The 23482-nt window shown below is 36.2% G+C and overlaps 2 protein-coding genes across 2 annotated transcripts in view; both read right to left on the reverse strand.

Moving 5' to 3' along the window:
* The window catches only part of abcd3a (ATP-binding cassette, sub-family D (ALD), member 3a), a 50451-nt gene extending 42389 nt beyond the window's left edge, over nucleotides 1-8062 (reverse strand). Inside the window, exons 1-2 of the mRNA XM_061713512.1 lie at nucleotides 7899-8062; nucleotides 4450-4489 (exon numbers count right to left, since the gene is read on the reverse strand). Of these exons, the coding sequence (XP_061569496.1) occupies nucleotides 4450-4489; nucleotides 7899-8002 (144 nt within the window). The 5' untranslated portion in view covers nucleotides 8003-8062. The remainder of the gene's footprint in view (nucleotides 1-4449; nucleotides 4490-7898) is intronic.
* Nucleotides 8063-11862: 3800 nt separating this feature from the next.
* trdmt1 (tRNA aspartic acid methyltransferase 1) overlaps nucleotides 11863-23482 on the reverse strand; it is a 29171-nt gene continuing 17551 nt past the window's right edge. The window contains exons 8-11 of the mRNA XM_061713328.1: nucleotides 19405-19739; nucleotides 19204-19261; nucleotides 14786-14915; nucleotides 11863-12026 (exon numbers count right to left, since the gene is read on the reverse strand). Of these exons, the coding sequence (XP_061569312.1) occupies nucleotides 11869-12026; nucleotides 14786-14915; nucleotides 19204-19261; nucleotides 19405-19739 (681 nt within the window). The 3' untranslated portion in view covers nucleotides 11863-11868. The remainder of the gene's footprint in view (nucleotides 12027-14785; nucleotides 14916-19203; nucleotides 19262-19404; nucleotides 19740-23482) is intronic.

Here is a 23482-nt window from a genome sequence, read left to right on the forward strand (position 1 = left end):
TCACCACAAACTTCACCACAAACTTCAGATTCACCACAAACTTCAGATTCACCACAAACTTCAGATTCACCACAAACTTCAGATTCACCACAAACTTCAGATTCACCACAAACTTCACCACAAACTTCAGATTCACCACAAACTTTAGATTCACCACAAACTTTAGATTCACCACAAACTTCAGATTCACCACAAACTTTAGATTCACCACAAACTCCAGATTCACCACAAACTTTAGATTCACCACAAACTTTAGATTCACCACAAACTTCAGATTCACCACAAACTTTAGATTCACCACAAACTTCAGATTCACCACAAACTTCACCACAAACTTCAGATTCACCACAAACTTCAGATTCACCACAAACTTCAGATTCACCACAAACTTCAGATTCACCACAAACTTCAGATTCACCACAAACTTCACCACAAACTTCAGATTCACCACAAACTTCACCACAAACTTCAGATTCACCACAAACTTCAGATTCACCACAAACTTCAGATTCACCACAAACTTCAGATTCACCACAAACTTCAGATTCACCACAAACTTTAGATTCACCACAAACTTCAGATTCACCACAAACTTCAGATTCACCACAAACTTCACCACAAACTTCAGATTCACCACAAACTTCAGATTCACCACAAACTTCAGATTCACCACAAACTTCACCACAAACTTCAGATTCACCACAAACTTCACCACAAACTTCAGATTCACCACAAACTTCAGATTCACCACAAACTTCAGATTCACCACAAACTTCAGATTCACCACAAACTTCAGATTCACCACAAACTTCAGATTCACCACAAACTTCAGATTCACCACAAACTTCAGATTCACCACAAACTTCAGATTCACCACAAACTTCAGATTCACCACAAACTTCGGATTCACCACAAACTTCGGATTCACCACAAACTTCGGATTCACCACAAACTTCGGATTCACCACAAACTTTAGATTCACCACAAACTTTAGATTCACCACAAACTTTAGATTCACCACAAACTTTAGATTCACCACAAACTTCAGATTCACCACAAACTTCAGATTCGCCACAAACTTCAGATTCGCCACAAACTTCAGATTCGCCACAAACTTCAGATTCGCCACAAACTTCAGATTCGCCACAAACTTCAGATTCACCACAAACTTCAGATTCACCACAAACTTCAGATTCACCACAAACTTCAGATTCACCACAAACTTCAGATTCACCACAAACTTCAGATTCACCACAAACTTCAGATTCACCACAAACTTCAGATTCACCACAAACTTCAGATTCACCACAAACTTCAGATTCACCACAAACTTCAGATTCACCACAAACCTCAGATTCACCACAAACTTCAGATTCACCACAAACTTCAGATTCACCACAAACTTCAGATTCACCACAAACTTTAGATTCACCACAAACTTCAGATTCACCACAAACTTCAGATTCACCACAAACTTCAGATTCACCACAAACTTCAGATTCACCACAAACTTCAGATTCACCACAAACCTCAGATTCACCACAAACTTCAGATTCACCACAAACTTCAGATTCACCACAAACTTCAGATTCACCACAAACTTCAGATTCACCACAAACTTCAGATTCACCACAAACTTCACCACAAACTTCAGATTCACCACAAACTTCAGATTCACCACAAACTTCAGATTCACCACAAACTTCAGATTCACCACAAACTTCAGATTCACCACAAACTTCACCACAAACTTCAGATTCACCACAAACTTCACCACAAACTTCAGATTCACCACAAACTTCAGATTCACCACAAACTTCAGATTCACCACAAACTTCAGATTCACCACAAACTTCAGATTCACCACAAACTTCAGATTCACCACAAACTTCAGATTCACCACAAACTTCAGATTCACCACAAACTTCAGATTCACCACAAACTTCAGATTCACCACAAACTTTAGATTCACCACAAACTTTAGATTCACCACAAACTTTAGATTCACCACAAACTTTAGATTCACCACAAACTTCACCACAAACTTCAGATTCACCACAAACTTCAGATTCACCACAAACTTTAGATTCACCACAAACTTCAGATTCACCACAAACTTCACCACAAACTTCAGATTCACCACAAACTTTAGATTCACCACAAACTTCAGATTCACCACAAACTTCACCACAAACTTCAGATTCACCACAAACTTCAGATTCACCACAAACTTCAGATTCACCACAAACTTCACCACAAACTTCAGATTCACCACAAACTTCACCACAAACTTCAGATTCACCACAAACTTCAGATTCACCACAAACTTCAGATTCACCACAAACTTCAGATTCACCACAAACTTCACCACAAACTTCAGATTCACCACAAACTTCAGATTCACCACAAACTTCAGATTCACCACAAACTTCAGATTCACCACAAACTTCAGATTCACCACAAACTTCAGATTCACCACAAACTCCAGATTCACCACAAACTTCAGATTCACCACAAACTTCAGATTCACCACAAACTTCAGATTCACCACAAACTTCAGATTCACCACAAACTTCACCACAAACTTCAGCTTCACCACAAACTTCAGCTTCACCACAAACTTCAGATTCACCACAAATTTCAGATTCACCACAAACTTCAGATTCACCACAAACTTCAGATTCACCACAAACTTCAGATTCGCCACAAACTTCAGATTCGCCACAAACTTCAGATTCGCCACAAACTTCAGATTCGCCACAAACTTCAGATTCACCACAAACTTCAGATTCACCACAAACTTCAGATTCACCACAAACTTCAGATTCACCACAAACCTCAGATTCACCACAAACTTCAGATTCACCACAAACTTCAGATTCACCACAAACTTTAGATTCACCACAAACTTCAGATTCACCACAAACTTCAGATTCACCACAAACTTCAGATTCACCACAAACTTCAGATTCACCACAAACTTCAGATTCACCACAAACCTCAGATTCACCACAAACTTCAGATTCACCACAAACTTCAGATTCACCACAAACTTCAGATTCACCACAAACTTTAGATTCACCACAAACTTCAGATTCACCACAAACTTCAGATTCACCACAAACTTCAGATTCACCACAAACTTCACCACAAACTTCAGATTCACCACAAACTTCAGATTCACCACAAACTTCAGATTCACCACAAACTTCACCACAAACTTCAGATTCACCACAAACTTCACCACAAACTTCAGATTCACCACAAACTTCAGATTCACCACAAACTTCAGATTCACCACAAACTTCAGATTCACCACAAACTTTAGATTCACCACAAACTTCAGATTCACCACAAACTTCAGATTCACCACAAACTTTAGATTCACCACAAACTTTAGATTCACCACAAACTTTAGATTCACCACAAACTTCACCACAAACTTCAGATTCACCACAAACTTCAGATTCACCACAAACTTTAGATTCACCACAAACTTCAGATTCACCACAAACTTCACCACAAACTTCAGATTCACCACAAACTTTAGATTCACCACAAACTTCAGATTCACCACAAACTTCACCACAAACTTCAGATTCACCACAAACTTCAGATTCACCACAAACTTCAGATTCACCACAAACTTCACCACAAACTTCAGATTCACCACAAACTTCACCACAAACTTCAGATTCACCACAAACTTCAGATTCACCACAAACTTCAGATTCACCACAAACTTCACCACAAACTTCAGATTCACCACAAACTTCAGATTCACCACAAACTTCAGATTCACCACAAACTTTAGATTCACCACAAACTTCAGATTCACCACAAACTTCAGATTCACCACAAACTTCAGATTCACCACAAACTCCAGATTCACCACAAACTTCAGATTCACCACAAACTTCACCACAAACTTCAGATTCGCCACAAACTTCACCACAAACTTCAGATTCACCACAAACTCCAGATTCACCACAAACTTCACCACAAACTTCAGATTCACCACAAACTTCAGATTCACCACAAACTTCAGATTCACCACAAACTCCAGATTCACCACAAACTCCAGATTCACCACAAACTTCACCACAAACTTCAGATTCACCACAAACTTCAGATTCACCACAAACTTCAGATTCACCACAAACTCCAGATTCACCACAAACTCCAGATTCACCACAAACTTCAGATTCACCACAAACTTCAGATTCACCACAAACTCCAGATTCACCACAAACTCCAGATTCACCACAAACTCCAGATTCACCACAAACTTCAACTTCACCACAAACTTTAGATTCACCACAAACTTCAGATTCACCACAAACTTCAACTTCACCACAAACTTCCCACAAACTTCAGATTCACCAGAGACCTTCAGGTCCTGGAAGGTTCCAGGTTCTGGAAGGTTCTGGAAGTTCCCGATGAACTTACCTCTGAGTTCTGCAGCAGGTTGGAGGAGGAACCTTTGGTTCTGTGGAGAAACAAACACACCCTCTAGTTTAGCTCTGCTAATACATTAGATGCTTTATTCTAGGGATGGACGGTATGAACTAGGGCTGGACGATATATAGAGATTTTAATATATATCGATATATTTTCAAACACGATATGGTACGAGACAATATCGTTTATATCGATTTTTTTTTTTTTTTTTTTTTACATTTTTTTTTTTTTTATGATTTTGATATAGCTTATTTTGTGACAAATTGACTTGAATGTTTTATTTGAGATTGTCACAAATGTTTTGTTATTTGCACAACTGTCAACCTCAGTGGAAAAGTCTGCCTGTTACTGTCTACATTGTATTAATTACAGTGTATTTTAATTTAATTGTTATGCAGGAAAGGGATATTTGTTTTATTTTATTCAAGAAGCATTTTTATTCTATATATGCAGCAGTTTATTTTTATTTCATGTGTTTTATACATGTTGATATTGTGCAGACCTCTGTTAATAAAGGAACCTGTGTGACATTTGGCACGAGGCTTTGTATTAAAACTGACTGTTTTTTTAAGAAATGAAGCTAACAGAGATGCTAACAGAGATGCTAACAGAGATGCTAACAGAGATGCTAACAGAGATGCTATGCTATAATGCTTTGGGGGAAACCCCAATTATGGCACAGAAAAAATATCCAGATATATATCGAGTATCAACATTCAGCTAGAAAATATCCAGATATGACTTTTGGTCCATATCGCCCAGCACTAGTGTGAACTAAAAGATTTATCACAATAATTTCTGGCATTTATCCCGAACGATAAAAAAAAAATACCAATACAAAAACGTCAACGGGAATTTATCTTTCTTTCTTTCTTTCTTTCTTTCTTTCTTTCTTTCTTTCTTTCTTTCTTTCTTTCTTTCTTTCTTTCTTTCTTTCTTTCTTTCTTTCTTTCTTTCTTTCTTTCTTTCTTTCTTTCTTTCTTGGCTCCTTCCTTCCTTCCTTCTTTTTGTGTTAAATTCTGTTATTGTCTAGTGTTGTACTTTACTGCACTTACAGGACTGTCTCAGAAAATTAGAATATTGTGATAAAGTCCTTTATTTTCTGTAATGCAAAAATGTCATCCATTCTGGATTCATTACAAATCAACTGAAATATTTTAGCCTTTTAATATTTTAATATTGCTGATCATGGTTTACAGCTTAAGAAAACTCAAATATCCTATCTCAAAAAATTAGAATATTCTGGGAATCTTAATCTTAAACTGTAAACCATAATCAGCAATATTAAAATAATAAAAGGCTTGCAATATTTCAGTTGATTTGTAATGAATCCAGAATGGATGACATTTTAGTTTTTGTAATTGCATTACAGAAAATAAAGAACTTTATCACAATATTCTAATTTTCTGAGACAGTCCTGTACAGCGTACAGAAGGCTGCATTTAATTGCTGCTATGTTATTCCTGCAGTGTTTCTGCAGGTGTTTTGGTCACTGCTATTTTGTAGTATTTGTAATATTTTCAGATTTTGTAAACTGTTTCATTTGTTTTCAACAATTTTCACTTGAATTAAAATGGACTTGACTTGACATGAGAGGATTCATATGTTCATTTACAGTGTTTTGTGGGGTTTTGTTTTGAATTGTAATAGATGAATTCCCAATAGATTTAAAAGTACCATGAGGAAAAGTTACACTTGATTGATCCTAATGATTGATCCTAATTCGTGCTCTGCATTTGACCCTAACTATTAAGAGCAGTGGAGTATGGCAACCCGGGGACCAAATCTGAGGTGCCTTGCTCCAGAGCAATGACAGAAGTATCTGACACCTAACATCCATAACAGCATATTGTTTTAGGAGTATAGTAATTATCTTTGTGCTTTAATAATAATCAAAAGGGTACACAGTTGGTCTCCCACCCTCTGCGCTGTCATCAGCACAAATTATCTGTCCCCATATAATAAAATCCACCATCCCCCCTGATTTTTTTTTACAACCCGAGTACTGCTTATAAATATATATATATATATATATATATATATATATATATATATATATATATATATATATATATTCTACACCTGATATCAGGCCGTGTCTGAGAAACTCAGTCCTGCAGTTAGACTGTTTAAACATTTCTTGGTTGCCTTTAAATTAAATATTTGTAACTTTGAAATTGTATGTTTTTTATCGATTTCTGTAAAATTCTGCTCTTTTTTCACTGGAGCCCTGGATTTCACTGCTGGCTGAATCTAATCAAACCAAATCAAAATCCCCAGGAGGAACCAGAGGTCAGAGGTCAGCTCAGGTCACCAGGGGGTCAGACTACAGGTGGGAACTACAGAACTACAGATCCAGTTCTTCACGTGTTAAACCGGTCCAGCAGGAGTTTAGAACATTGATACAAAGTTTCAGAACCAGGACCTGGATCTGACCCGGGTCCTGGTTCTGGGAGGTCATGACCCCCGGTCAGACAGGACAAGAAATAAGATAAGATAAGATAAGATAAGATATCCTTTATTTTCTCCCTCAGTGGGGAAACTTATTTTTGTTGGCAGCAGTAACTTAAATAATAATAAAATAACAATGAAACAAAACATTTAAAAGACATGACTGAACTGATAAAATTAATAAGAAATAAAACATGTTACACTTGATAAACCAGTAATTAAGTGGCCGTCATGTTTAAAGTTCTTTAGTGCTTTAGTGCAAGAGATTTAAAGTGTTAATGCAGATTATTATTATTATCATCATTATTATTATTATTAGTATTATTACTATCATTATTATTATATTGTTATTATTATTATTATTAGTATTAGTATTATTTGTATTATTATTATTATTGTTGCAGATTCCACATCGCCCCATTATTTCATTAAAGTTCTTTAGTGCTCAACATTTATAAAATTTAAGTTATTGAACATTGATTCATTCATGTTCTGGTTGTGCTGCAGGTGTCAGCCTCACCCAGACACACTGACAATAAAGTATTCTGATTCTGATTCTGAACCCATCAGAACCCTGACCCGGGTCAGACCGGGGTCGTGACCTCCCAGAACCGCTCTGGTTCTGTTGCTGCAACTTAAACCCTTTAACCCAGTTACAACTTTAGAACTCTGATTGTTGGTTCAAGTCTAAGTTCTTCCAGGTGGAAAACTGGACTTTGGACCTGCAGACCGGTTCCATGCACCAGAACCGGGCTGACAGGTGCACCACATGGACCAGGTCCAGTAGAATCCAGTCCCGGTCCAGAACTGCCTTCAGAACTCTAAAGTCCAGAACCAGAGACAGTTCTGGACTTTACTGGACTTTACAGAACTCTAGAGTCCAGTCAGAACCAGAACCCCTGTCCCCCTCGTGACCGCGCAGCGCGCCCCCGCTCCCCCCGTGACGTCACGCTCGTCCCCGTCCCCGGTCCCGGTCCCGGTCTCACCTGTCCCGGTTCCGTCTCCGGTTCCGTAGCAGAGCCAGAACCAGAACCGCGGCCCCGGCGGCCCCGCAGTTCCGGGGGGTGAGGAGTTTACTGAAGGAGGACATGGTTCTGGTTCTGGTGGTCCTGATCCCGGTTCTGACACCAGAACCTGCAGCTGCTTCCGGTTCCGCCTCTTCTGGTGACGTCACACCAGGGGGCGTGACCGCCACCTGCCGGACCGGAGCCGGGATTATATTTATAATTATATTTATATTTATATTATATTTATATTTATATATGTTTATATTTATATTTATAATTATATTTATATTATATTTATATTTATATATATTTATATTTACATTTATAATTATATTTATATTTATATTTATATTTATATTATATATATATTTATATTTATATTATATATATATTTATATTCTTTTTTATATTCATATTTATATTTATAATTTTATATGTATATTTATATTTATAATTTTATTCATAATTATATTTATATTCATATTTATATTTATATTTATATTAATATTATTTTATTTATTTTTATAGTTTATTTATATTTTATTTTTATATTCTTATTCTTCTTATTCTATTCTTCTTATTCTATTTTGTATTTTTGTATTTTGTAATTTTTTCTGCCTGTATTTTGTATTTGTATATTTATATTTATATTGTTTTATTTATTATTTTATTTATTTTTATTTATTATTTTATTTTTATGTTTTTTTATTATTTTTTAAATATTTTTTTTATATTTGTAAGAGAGTATTTGTAAGGTCTTATATTTGTATATTTATTATATTATATTACTTTATTCATTTTTTATTTACAATTTTTTTTTTTTTAATTTATTTATTTTTGTTACATATATTGCAGCACTTCAAAGAAATTAAATCTTTTTTTCTTCTTTCTTTCTGTATTCTTAACAAATTACAGTTCGTTTTTTCTTCTTTCTTTCAACTTTTTCTTCACCAAAAATTAATTATTTTTTTTTCATTTTCTTCTTTTTTTCTTCACCCCCTTTTTTATTTTTTTCTATTTTGTATTTGTATATTTATTTTATATATTATTTTATTTATGTTTTATTCATTTATTTTATTTATCATTTTATTTTATTTTTTATTATAAATATTTTTTTTATATTTCTATTTCTATTGATTTTTATAGTTTATTTATATTTTATTTTTGTATTTGTATTTTGTATTTTATATATTTGGAGCCTATACTTTGCTTATTTTGCCTATATTAAGCGGGTATAGATAATGGATGGATGGATGGATATTTATATTTGTATTATTTTATTTATTTTTGTTTATTTTTATCTATTTTTTAATTTGTTTATCATTTATTTATTTTATTTTTTTTATATTCATATTTATATTTGTATTTATTTGTATAGTTTATTTATATTCTATTTTTATATTCGTATTTGTATTTGTATTTTGTATTTTGAATATTTTGAGCCTGTATTTTGTATTTGTATATGTATATTTCTATTATTTTATTTATTTATTATCATTTTTTAAATATTTATATTTGTATTTATTTTTCTAGTTTATTTATATTTTATTTTTATATTTGTATTTTATATTTTGCCTTTGATCTTAATCTTTCATTGTATTCCAATTTTTAAATAAAGGGGAGAAAAAAATAAAAATTAAAAAAAATAATAATACCGGCGCGGAGACCGCAGTGACGTTGACCGGGCTCGTCCAATCAGAAGACAGATAAACGGAGACGCCTCATTGGCCGCTGCTGTGACGCGTCACCACGGCCGCCATCTTGGATGAGGCAAATTTACCAGAAAACTAAAGCGTTGAAATGACAAAAGTGATGAACTCTGTTTAATATAATACTCTTTATTCATAAAAATAGATATTTAAAGACATCCCCCGAATTTGTTGTTTTTTAAATGAATTTGGATTATATTTAAAATCTTTCAAACTAATAACTGAAACAAAAGCACAAAAAATGTATATAGTGTTGACATTTCTTTATCCTTCCTTCTGCATTACCGTATTCTTCTTCTCTCATCCCAAGTCATTTCTTTATTTAATCTAAATAACTCCATCTTCTCCCATCGCTCCACTTTTTTATTTCATGTATTTATTTAACCTTTATTTATGCAGGTAAGAACAGTTTCTCATTTACAACGAAGACCTGAGCAAGAGGCAGCACAAAGAGACAAAAAAAATAAAATAAAAAATACAACAAAATACAAAAAAAAAATATATTTATATATATATATAAATAAAATAAATATATATGATATATTAAAATATATATGATATATATTATGTATTAAAAATGCATAAAAAAGTCACATACAATCACAGTGACACATAAACACATAAATAATATGAATAAAAAGTGTTAGTGCTGGTCCTGAAGCGTTACAAACATGTCAATGATCCAGATTGTGTTTCTGAAGGAGGAGAATGTGATGAATGTGTGAAGTTTAAATGTTTGTTGCAGATTTCTGCCTCATCCAAGATGGCGGCGCGTCAATGTGATTCAGCTTTAGTGAAGAAACTACGTGTCCGTCTAAAGTCTGGGGTCAAAGTTCCAGAAACAGGAATAAAGTCAGACCTGAGATCATTACAGCATAGGGATGATCTTTCTTTTTTATTTCATTCATTAAAAGAAAATCTAAACAGTTCACTATAATGACAACAAATCTCTTTCCTTCAATGAAAGGAAACGGAAAGAAGACGGGCTGATTTTATCTGTCCCTTTTTCCTAAGAAATCATATTTTAATTTTCTACTTGGTATTTTATCTCAAACAATATCTTTAAAAGAACTCGGTCGGTCCTTCCTGCTCAGATGGAACTATTTTATCAACTAGTTAGTTATCCATGTTTATTATGGAACAATGTAGACGTTTCTACTGAAATAAATCCATTTCTAATAGAACTCTCTCTTTCACACGGAGGATTTAACGATGTCTAAACTCTACCGTTAATGATCAGTGGATTCGTGAGAGAATCTAAATGTAACAATAAACTTTTCACAAGAGGAATAATTATCCTAAACGAGTTTTTATGGCAAATTGTGGAGAAAAAAGTTGAAATGTCGAGATTAAAAAAGAAAGGAAAAAGGAAGAAAAAAAGAGAAAAAAGGGAAAAAAAGAGAAAAAAAAGGGAAAAAAAAGAAGAAAAAAAGAGAAAAAAAAGGAAAAAAGGAAGAAAAAAAGAGAAAAAAGGAAAAAAAAGAGAAAAAAAGGGAAAAAAAGAAGAAAAAAAGAGAAAAAAAAAGGAAAAAAGGAAGAAAAAAAGAGAAAAAAGGAAAAAAAAGAGAAAAAAAGGGAAAAAAAGAAGAAAAAAAGAGAAAAAAAAGGAAAAAAGGAAGAAAAAAAGAGAAAAAAGGGGAAAAAAAGAGAAAAAAATGAAAAAAGAGAAGAAAAAAAGGAAAAAATAAAAAAAAAGAAAGAAAAAAAAACTCAAACATTTCTGAAATAGTTCCAGGATCCACTAGGGCGGCGCTAAAGAGCTGCATGCCGCTCTAAAGCCGCGGGTTGCTGATCCCTGTTCTAAACTCTTGGGAGGTTTTTGTTCCTGCAAAAACGAGTCAGAATCATAAACGCAGTTTTTATAACTTTAGACCGAAAAGAAGAAAATAGTAGAAAATATTTATATATTTTATTTATATATATTTAAAGAGAACTTTAGAATCTACGTCACTTACAGTAAATGTTGCCCAGAAACAGCCGATCAATAGATTTAATCTACAGTCGTTTTCAATGAAACAAGAATCATCAACTTTTAGAAAATCAGTTTTATTCGTTAACAAAATTTACAAATATAAAACATTTCAGCAGCTTTGAGAAATAATAATAATAATAATATCATAATAATAATAATAATAATAATAATAATAATAATAATAATAATAATAATATCATAATAATAATAATAATAATAATAACACCCGGTGTCCTGGAACCAGTTAGACCCGGTACCAGGAACCGGATCAGGAACCAGAACCAGGAACCAGAACCGGGGACCCGTCCAGAACCTGCAGGGGGTTCTGGGAGACCAGGAACCGGATCAGCCGACCCACCAGAACCACGTTCAGACTGTTTCCCAGAACCCGGTACCGCTGGAGAGTGGACACGCTCGGGGGGAATTCTGGGGAGAGAGAACCGGGTCAGAACCAGAACCAGAAAAATTTTAAAATTTTAAAAGTCGAGGTCAATATTTCATGAAGAAAGTTGAAATGTTGAGAAAAAAGTTGAAATGTCGAGAAAAAAGACGAAATTTTGACTTTATTCTTGAAATTGTATTTCAACATCATCAATAAGGCTGATTACTATTCGCTCACACAGATCCACTTTTTCTAAATTCTCATGTTATGAAATTTTATGATTGGTTTTATTTTAAAATCCTGCAAATTATGTTTAAAGCAAAATCAAAAAAGCTCCCTGACCCAATACAGAGGTTCTTTTCTATTCAGGAGACTCGTTACAATCTCAGAGGGGTCTGTAATTTCACAGTACAAATGCTAAAAAAGGTCTGAAAAGGAGACGAGTCTCCATCGTTGGAGTTAAATTCTGGAATGATGCAAACATACATTTAAAAACATGTCATTCTTTTTTTGTATTTAAGAAAATGGTTTGTAAAGCTATTTTTGAAGCTTATAAGTGCAATTGACCATCTGTAAATGTTTCTTTGCTTTTCTATTGTTTCTTTGCCTTTTGTTGTTTCTTTGCTTTTCTATTCTCCTTTTGGTTTTTTGGTAGCCAAAAAAAGAAAGTTGGTACAATAGGATAGGCTTTTATAAGCAGTTTGCTTCAGCCTTTTCAGTTATTGTTCAACACAGTTTTTTGGTTTTGTATGAAAAGTTAATGCTGTGTACAATGTTTTTTTGGTGTTGTTTTGTGTTGCAATGACTGAATAAACTTCATTCAACTTTTTTCTCAATGAATGGTAGCAGCTCTCATAGACAATGAGATTTTAATTATGCACTTCGAGAAAAAAGTCAATATTTCATGAATAAAGTTGAAATGTTGAGAAAAAAGTCAAAATGTCGAGAAAAAAGTCAAAATTTCATGAATAAAGTTGAAATGTCGAGAAAAAAGTAAAAATTTTGAGAAAAAAGTCTAAATTTCATGATTAAAGTCGAAATGTTGAGAAAAAAGGTGACATTTTGACTTTATTCTTGAAATTGTACTTCAACATTAATCTCGACATTTCGACTTTTTTCTCGACATTTCAACTTTTTTCTCAATGAATGGATGAATGGTAGCAGCTCTCATAGACATGAATGGTAGCAGCTCTCATAGACATGAATGGTAGCAGCTCTCATAGACATGAATGGTAGCAGCTCTCATAGACATGAATGGTAGCAGCTCTCATAGACATGAATGGCAGCAGCTCTCATAGACATGAATGGCAGCAGCTCTCATAGACATGAATGGTAGCAGCTCTCATAGACATGAATGGTAGCAGCTCTCATAGACATGAATGGTAGCAGCTCTCATAGACATGAATGGTAGCAGCTCTCATAGACATGAATGGTAGCAGCTCTCATAGACATGAATGGTAGCAGCTCTCATAGACATGAATGGTAGCAGCTCTCATAGACATGAATGGTAGCAGCTCTCATAGACATGAATGGTAGCAGCTCTCATAGACATGAATGGTAGCAGCTCTCATAGACATGAATGGTAGCAGCTCTCATAGACATGAATGGTAGCAGCTCTCATAGACATGAATGGTAGCAGCTCTCATAGACATGAATGGTAGCAGCTCTCATAGACATGAATGGTAGCAGCTCTCATAGACATGAATGGTAGCAGCTCTCATAGACATGAATGGTAGCAGCTCTCATAGACATGAATGGTAGCAGCTCTCATAGACATGAATGGTAGCAGCTCTCATAGACATGAATGGTAGCAGCTCTCATAGACATGAATGGTAGCAGCTCTCATAGACATGAATGGTAGCAGCTCTCATAGACATGAATGGCAGCAGCTCTCATAGACATGAATGGTAGCAGCTCTCATAGACATGAATGGTAGCAGCTCTCATAGACATGAATGGTAGCAGCTCTCATAGACAATGAGATTTTCATTATGCACTTCGAGAAAAAAGTCAAAATGTTGAGAAAAAAGTCAATATTTCATGAAGAAAGTTGAAATGTTGAGAAAAAAGGCAAAATTTCGAGATCAATTTTGAAGTCCAATTTCGAGAAAAGGGCGAAATGTCGAGGAAAAAGTTGAAATGTTGAGAAAAAAAGGTGAAATGTTGGGAAAAAAGTCAAAATCTCATGAAAAAAGTCGAAATGTCGAGAATAATGAAGTACAGTTTCGAGAAAAAAGTCAAAATTTCATGAATAAAGTCGAAATGTTGAGGAAAAAAGTCAATGTTGAGAAAAAGCCAAAATTTTTAGAAAAAAATCAAAATTTTGAGAAAAAAGTCGAAATGTTAAGAAAAGTCAAAATTTCATCAATAAAGTCGAAATGTTGAGAAAAAAGTTGAAATGTTGAGAAAAAAGTTGAAATGTCGAGAAAAAAGACGAAATTTCATGAATAAAGTCGAAATGTCGAGAAAAAAAGGCGAAATTTTGACTTTATTCTTGAAATTGTACTTCAACATTAATCTCGACATTTCGACTTTTTTCTCAATATTTTATATTTTGACCTACCAAAGCTCCGGGGAAAGCCCATCAGGTTGGAAACCTCTCTACCTACCGCAGCTCTAGCTGCTCTAGCTCTAGCAGCTCTAGCAGCTCTAGCTCTAGCAGCTCTAGCTCTAGCTTTAGCAGCTAGCAGTTCCACCTACCAAAGCTCCGGGGAAAGCCCATCAGGTTGGAAACCTCTCTACCTAGCGCAGCTCTAGCTCTACCTAGCATAGCTTTAGCTTTAGCAGCTAGCAGTTCTACCTACCAAAGCTCCGGGGAAAGCCCATCAGGTTGGAAACCTCTCGGGGACTGAAGTATCGGAGCTTCAGTTTCTGCAGCTGCTGCAGTTTCTGGTCGTCAGGAAGCTGGTCCAGACCTGAGTAGACCCGGTCCACCTGCAGAACCAGAACCAGAACATTAACAGAACCAGAACCAGCTGGTCCAGACCTGAGTAGACCCGGTCCACCTGCAGAACCAGAACCAGAACCAGAACCAGAGTTAGTACAGAGGAACCAGCTGGTCCAGACCTGAGTAGACCCGGTCCACCTGCAGAACCAGAACCAGAACATTAGCAGAACCACAACCAGCTGGTCCAGACCTGAGTAGACCCGGTCCACCTGCAGAACCAGAACCAGAACCAGAGCATTAGCAGAACCAGAACCAGCTGGTCCAGACCTGAGTAGACCCGGTCCACCTGCAGAACCAGAACCAGAACCAGAGCATTAGCAGAACCAGAACCAGCTGGTCCAGACCTGAGTAGACCCGGTCCACCTGCAGAACCAGAACCAGAACATTAGCAGAACCAGAACCAGCTGGTCCAGACCTGAGTAGACCCGGTCCACCTGCAGAACCAGAACCAGAGCATTAGCAGAACCAGAGGAACCAGCTGGTCCAGACCTGAGTAGACCTGGTCCACCTGCAGAACCAGAACCAGAACCAGAACCAGAGTTAGTACAGAGGAACCAGAACAACCAGAACCAGCTGGTCCAGACCTGGGTAGACCCGGTCCACCTGCAGAACCAGAACCAGAACCAGAACCAGAGTTAGTACAGAGGAACCAGAACAACCAGAACCAGCTGGTCCAGACCTGGGTAGACCCGGTCCACCTGCAGAACCAGAACCAGAACCAGAACCAGAGCATTAGCAGAACCAGAACCAGCTGGTCCAGACCTGAGAAGACCCGGTCCACCTGCAGAACCAGAACCAGAACCAGAGCATTAGCAGGACCAGAACCAGAACCAGAACCAGAGCATTAGCATTAGCAGAACCAGAACCAGCTGGTCCAGACCTGAGTAGACCTGGTCCACCTGCAGAACCAGAACCAGAACCAGAGCATTAGCAGGACCAGAACCAGAACCAGAACCAGAGCATTAGCATTAGCAGAACCAGAACCAGCTGGTCCAGACCTGAGTAGACCCGGTCCACCTGCAGAACCAGAACCAGAACCAGAGCATTAGCAGAACCAGAACCAGCTGATCCAGACCTGAGTAGACCCGGTCCACCTGCAGAACCAGAACCAGAACCAGAACCAGAGCATTAGCAGAACCAGAACCAGCTGGTCCAGACCTGAGAAGACCTGGTCCACCTGCAGAACCAGAACCAGAACCAGAGCATTAGCAGGACCAGAACCAGAACCAGAACCAGAGCATTAGCATTAGCAGAACCAGAACCAGCTGGTCCAGACCTGAGTAGACCCGGTCCACCTGCAGAACCAGAACCAGAACCAGAGCATTAGCAGAACCAGAACCAGCTGATCCAGACCTGAGTAGACCCGGTCCACCTGCAGAACCAGAACCAGAACCAGAACCAGAGCATTAGCAGAACCAGAACCAGCTGGTCCAGACCTGAGTAGATCCGGTCCACCTGCAGAACCAGAACCAGAACCAGAGCATTAGCAGAACCAGAACCAGCTGGTCCAGACCTGAGTAGATCCGGTCCACCTGCAGAACCAGAACCAGAACCAGAGCATTAGCAGAACCAGAACCAGCTGATCCAGACCTGAGTAGACCTGGTCCACCTGCAGAGAACCGGAGCGTCAGAGGAACCAGAGGAACCAGAGGAACCGCTGGGAACTAGGCAGAGTTTATACAGCAATCCTTATGTTAAATTTAATACCAATTTAATACCTTTTTCACTACCTTCAGATTTATTTAAAAACTGTCACAACATTAAGTGTTAAGTGTTAATCACGGACCTTTTAACATTAATACAGATTTTGAACAATAGAACACTATACAGAACACATTTATAGACTCATTGACCAGATGTTTCACATTTATTTCACTTTGTGAATGACAATAAAATAGACTGCTTAAAATGTAAAAATAATACCAATTTAAAAAAAATATAATACCTCTGACAGTGAATTTAACACTTTTAACGGCCTTAAATTTGGCAATTTTCATTTATCACTTTTTAATACTTTTTAAAACCCCGCTGAAACCCTGCCAGGGGAACTCTAATAATAATAATAATAATATCTTTTATTTGTAAAGCACTTTTCATAAAATAATCTCAAAGTGCTACAGAAACCAGCAAACAAACTCTGGATTAGCTGTCAGTTTAGCGCGTTAATTACATTAATTAATTACACTGCTAATTAACACGTTGTGAAAATTAACGCAATTAATTATGAGTATCAAAATTAGGCCTGTGTTGAAAAAATAGATTTTCCGATTCTAAATCGATTCTCATATTAATTCCTAAAAATCGATTTTTTTATTTTTTTTCATCATTTTCTCCAGGTGAACTTTATTCCCACTAGTCGGACACACAGTTTGTCAGGACACTTCAAAATGCAGGTGCTTCATGGCAACATGTGATAATAATAATAATAATAATAATAATAATAATAATAATAATAATAATAATAATAATAATAATAATAATAATAATAATAATAATAATAACATGTGTGTGTGGTGACAGAATAAATTACCGGTAGATAAGCTAAAATTATTTATTTACTGCATGAACTGTTGCAATTTCTTTCTTTTTTGCACTTTAAATGGATATTGAAATGCATATTTGAGTTATTTATTTCTTAGTTATTTCACAATAATTATAGTGAAATTATTATTTCACTAGTTATTTTACAGTCATGTAATTCAGGCAACAGCTCAAAAAACATTTTTAATAACACTAAGCCAAACCAATATCGAATCGGATCGAATCATGATAATCGATTCTGAATATTAAGAATTGGAATCGAATCGATTCTTGACATTTGAATCGATCCCCAGCCCTAATCAAAATGTGCAAGCATTTTAAATTTGGCCCATTGAGGGACCCGTAGGGTCTACTACGACTTCCCTCCTGCTGAGTCATGCTAGTCATGCTAGTCATGCTACTCATGCTAGTCATGCTACTCATGCTAGTCATGCTAGTCATGCTACTCATGCTAGTCATGCTAGTCATGCTACTCATGCTACTCATGCTAGTCATGCTACTCATGCTAGTCATGACAGACCTGGACGACTCAGCTAATCTTTGCTAGGCTTTTAAACAGCAAGTTTATGTATAAAAAGAAAGAAGACGGGACTATCAACAAGAACGCTGTGATTTGTAGATTTTGTAATAAAGAATGTTCCTCTAACCAGAGCTGCTCCAGCCTGAATTATCATTTAAACGCTAAACATGTCCGGACAAGTTCCACTGTAAACGTTACAGCTAACAGTGCTAGTCATAAATAAAATGTGGATTTCAAATCTTCTCTTCTTAGTGTTTTCAACTGATTAGTTGTAATGTCCTAGAATTCTAATTCTTTATTTGGGGGCCGTTAACAGATATGAGTTAAAAAGCGATTAATTAGATTAATTAATTATAAATCCTGTAATTAATTAGATTCATTACAATTAAACATTAAAAAAACCCTTTCATTTCTTTTTTGTGAAAATAAGAGAAGCAATTAAAAAACCCTTTAAAGTATTTTTTGTGGAAAAAAGAAACAAGAAAATGAAAAAACCCTACATTTCTAATTTCTTTTTGGTGAAGAAAAAAGAAAAAAACCTTTAATTGAAATTTTTTTTTGGTGAAGAAAAAAAAAAAAACCTTTAATTTATATTTTTGTGGAAATAAGAGAAGCAATTAAAAAAACATTTAATGTATTTTTTAAAAAAAAAAAAAGAATCAAGAAAATGAAAAAAACCTACATTTTTTAATTTATTTTTGGTGAAGAAAAAAAAAGAAAGAAAGAAGAAAAAAAACCTTTAATTTATTTATTTTTTTGGTGAAAAAAAAAAAGAAAAAACCCCTTTGAATTTCATTTATGAAACAAACTTCACCAATAAAAATGTGGATTTAAAATCTTCTGTTCTTAGTGTTTTCAATTGATTAGTCATCACTGCAATTCTGTAATGTCCTAGAATTCTAATTTCTTATTTGGGGACCTTTAGCAGATATGAGATTAAAATGCGATTAATTAGATTGATTAATTAATTATAAACCCTGTAATTAGTTAGATTAATTAATTATAAATCCTGTAATTAATTAGATTAATTAATTATAAATCCTGTAATTAATTTGATTAATTAATTATAAATCCTGTAATTAATTTGATTAATTAATTAATTATAAATCCTGTAATTAATTTGATTAATTAATTATAAATCCTGTAATTAATTTGATTAATTAATTATAAACCCTATAATTAATTTGATTAATTAGATTAATTTTTCCACCCACCTCTTCCTCCAGGCAGGTCTGCAGAACCGAACCGGTTCCCTCCACATACCTGCCGTACCTGCAGGACCAGAGACCAGTTAGACCAGTTAGACCAGGAACCAGACCAGGATCTGGGTCCCGGTGTAATTATAAACCTGGACCTGAACCTGGACCAGGACCTGGACCAGGAACCAGCAGGAACCGGTCCAGAAAACCACCCACCCCTTGGTGAAGCAGCTGGACCTCCGGGCCTCCGGCTGGACGATGTCCAGGATGTTAGCGTAGCGTAGCAGCGTCTTCTGGGGCAACAGGAGGGATTCTGGTTCCAGTTCCTGCTCCGGTTCTGGTTCCAGGAAGTCCAGGATCCGCCTGACGGAGGAGTCCTGGTCCTGCCGCTTCTTCCTCTGCAGTTCCTCCGCCGTCTCCCGCTTGAACAGGAAGTGGGTGTTGGGGACTTCCTGTCCCGGCCGGTTCTTACCGGGGCAGGAGAGGCAGGTGGAGGCGGGGCAGGAGAGCAGGGTCAGGATCTGGCCCTCGGGGGGAACCTGGACCAGAACCTTCCATTATTACCCCTCTGTTATTCACTAATACAGTTCCATTTTAAAGCCGTTCTAACCGGAGCATCTCATTTTTTCGTGCTTTTTTTCGTACCTATTTTCCTACGTTTTTTCGTACGTTTTTTCGTACGTTTTTTCGTACGATTTTTTCGTGCGTTTTTTCGTACACTTTTTCGTACGTTTTTTCGTATGTTTTTTCATGCGTTTTTTGTACGGTTTTTCGTACGTTTTTTCGTACGATTTTTTCGTACGTTTTTTCGTACGTTTTTTCGTACGATTTTTTCGTGTGTTTTTTCGTACGTCTGTTCGTGGCGTTCGTGGGTTTTTTCGTGTTTTTTCCTACGTTTTTTTGTACGATTTTTCGTGCGTTTTTTCGTATGTTCGTGCGTTTTTTCCTACGATTTTGCGTAAGTTTTTTTGTATGTTTTTTCGTGCGTTTTTCGTACGGTTTTTCGTACGTTTTTTCGTACGATTTTTTCGTACGTTTTTTCGTACGTTTTTTCGTACGATTTTTTCGTGTGTTTTTTCGTACGTTTTTTCCTAGGTTTTTTTCGTATGTTTTTTCCTACGTTTTTTCGTGCGTTTTTTCGTGTGTTTTTTCGTGCGTTTTTTCGTGCGTTTTTTCGTACGTTTTTTCGTACGCTTTTTCGTACGTTTTTTCGTACGTTTATTCGTACGTTTTTTCGTGCGTTTTTTCGTGCGTTTTTTCGTACGTTTTTTCCTAGGTTTTTTTCGTATGTTTTTTCCTACGTTTTTTCGTACGATTTTCATACGTTTTTTCGTACGATTTTTTCGTGCGTTTTTTCGTGCGTTTTTTTCGTGTTTTTTCGTATGTTTTTTCCTACGATTTTTCATACGTTTTTTCGTGCGTTTTTTCGTACGATTTTTTCGTGCGTTTTTTCGTGCGTTTTTTCGTGCGTTTTTTCGTACGCTTTTTCGTACATTTTTTCGTGCGTTTTGCGTGCGTTTTTTCGTGCATTCGTGCGTTTTTTCGTATGTTTTTTCCTACGTTTTTTCGTACAATTTTTTTCGTGCATTTTTTCGTACGCTTTTTCGTACGTTTTTTCGTATGTTTTTTCGTGCGTTTTTCGTACGCTTTTTCGTACGTTTTTTCGTACGATTTTTTCGTACGTTTTTTCGTGCGTTTTTTCGTGTTTTTTCCTACGTTTTTTTGTACGATTTTTCGTGCGTTTTTTCGTACGTTCGTGCGTTTTTTCGTATGTTTTTTCCTACGATTTTTCGTACGTTTTTTCGTACGTTTTTTCGTACGGTTTTTCGTACGTTTTTTCGTACGATTTTTTCGTACGTTTTTTCGTACGTTTTTTCGTACGATTTTTTCGTGTGTTTTTTCGTACGTTTGTTCGTGGCGTTCGTGGGTTTTTTCGTGTTTTTTCCTACGTTTTTTTGTACGATTTTTCGTGCGTTTTTTCGTATGTTCGTGCGTTTTTTCCTACGATTTTTCGTAAGTTTTTTCGTACGATTTTTTTCGTGCGTTTTTTCGTACACTTTTTCGTACGTTTTTTCGTATGTTTTTTCGTGCGTTTTTCGTACGATTTTGCGTAAGTTTTTTCGTACGTTTTTTTGTGCGTTTTTTCGTGCGTTTTTTCGTGCGTTTTTTCGTGCGTTTTTTCGTACGTTTTTTCGTACGCTTTTTCGTACGTTTTTTCGTACGTTTATTCGTAAGTTTTTTCGTGCGTTTTTTCGTGCGTTTTTTCGTACGCTTTTTCTCGTATGTTTTTTCCTACGTTTTTTCGTACGATTTTTCATACGTTTTTTCGTACGATTTTTTCGTGCATTTTTTCGTACGATTTTTTCGTGCGTTTTTTCGTGCGTTTTTTCGTACGCTTTTTCGTACATTTTTTCGTGCGTTTTGCGTGCGTTTTTTCGTGCATTCGTGCGTTTTTTCGTATGTTTTTTCCTACGTTTTTTCGTACAATTTTTTTCGTGCATTTTTTCGTACGCTTTTTCGTACGTTTTTTCGTATGTTTTTTCGTGCGTTTTTCGTACGCTTTTTCGTACGTTTTTTCGTACGATTTTTTCGTACGTTTTTTCGTGCGTTCGTGCGTTTTTTCGTGTTTTTTCCTACGTTTTTTTGTACGATTTTTCGTGCGTTTTTTCGTACGTTCGTGCGTTTTTTCGTATGTTTTTTCCTACGATGTTTCGTAAGTTTTTTCGTACGTTTTTTCGTACGTTTTTTCGTGCGTTTTTTCGTGCGTTTTTTCGTATGCTTTTTCGTACGTTTTTTCGTGCGTTTTTTTCGTATGTTTTTCCTACGTTTTTTCGTACGATTTTTCATACGTTTTTTCGTACGATTTTTTCGTGCGTTTTTTCGTGCGTTTTTTTTCGTGTTTTTTCGTATGTTTTTTCCTACGTTTTTTTGTACGATTTTTCATACATTTTTTCGTGCGTTTTGCGTGCGTTTTTTCGTGCATTCGTGCGTTTTTTCGTATGTTTTTTCCTACGTTTTTTCGTACAATTTTTTTCGTGCATTTTTTCGTACGCTTTTTCGTACGTTTTTTCGTATGTTTTTTCGTGCGTTTTTCGTACGCTTTTTCGTACGTTTTTTCGTACGATTTTTTCGTACGTTTTTTCGTGCGTTCGTGCGTTTTTTCGTGTTTTTTCCTACGTTTTTTTGTACGATTTTTCGTGCGTTTTTTCGTACGTTCGTGCGTTTTTTCGTATGTTTTTTCCTACGATGTTTCGTAAGTTTTTTCGTACGTTTTTTCGTACGTTTTTTCGTGCGTTTTTTCGTATGCTTTTTCGTACGTTTTTTCGTGCGTTTTTTTCGTATGTTTTTCCTACGTTTTTTCGTACGATTTTTCATACGTTTTTTCGTACGATTTTTTCGTGCGTTTTTTCGTGCGTTTTTTTTCGTGTTTTTTCGTATGTTTTTTCCTACGTTTTTTTGTACGATTTTTCATACGTTTTTTCGTGCGTTTTTTTGTACGATTTTTTCGTGCATTCGTGCGTTTTTTCGTATGTTTTTTCCTACGTTTTTTCGTACCATTTTTCATACATGTTATACGTGCTAATGTACTACATTACATAGTCAGGGGGATTGTGGGTAATGTAGTCAGTCAGGGGGATTGTGGGTAATGTAGTCAGTCAGGGGGATTGTGGGTAATGTAGTCGGGGGGATTGTGGGTAATGTAGTCGGGGGGATTGTGGGTAATGTAGTCCGCGGTATTGTGGGTAATGTAGTAAGGGGGATTGTGGGTAATGTAGTCGGGGGGATTGTGGGTAATGTAGTCAGGGGGATTGTGGGTAATGTAGTCAGGGGGATTGTGGGTAATGTAGTCAGGGGGATTGTGGGTAATGTAGTCAGGGGGATTGTGGGTAATGTAGTCAGGGGGATTGTGGGTAATGTAGTCAGGGGGATTGTGGGTAATGTAGTAAGGGGGATTGTGGGTAATGTAGTCAGGGGGATTGTGGGTAATGTAGTCAGGGGGATTGTGGGTAATAACAGCAGCGACGCTGACTCACATAACGGCGACTTTGACCAGACGGAGCAGCTGGTTTTTATTTTGTTAATAAAGTTTGACATACGGTACTTTTCTTCTTGGTTTTTTTTTTGCATTTGCTGTAGGATTTTGTAGCATTTCCTGTAGCAGCTCCATCAGGTAGATGCTAACTCAATCCCAGACACTATAGTCGGTATCTTACCAGATATTTAGTGCAACTTATAGTGTGGAAAATACGGTAGTCAGGTTCTTATTCCTGGTGTTTTCTGGTTTATGTCACGT

Source organism: Cololabis saira, chromosome 22, assembly GCF_033807715.1.
Source record: "Cololabis saira isolate AMF1-May2022 chromosome 22, fColSai1.1, whole genome shotgun sequence".
Taxonomy (NCBI): domain Eukaryota; kingdom Metazoa; phylum Chordata; class Actinopteri; order Beloniformes; family Belonidae; genus Cololabis; species Cololabis saira.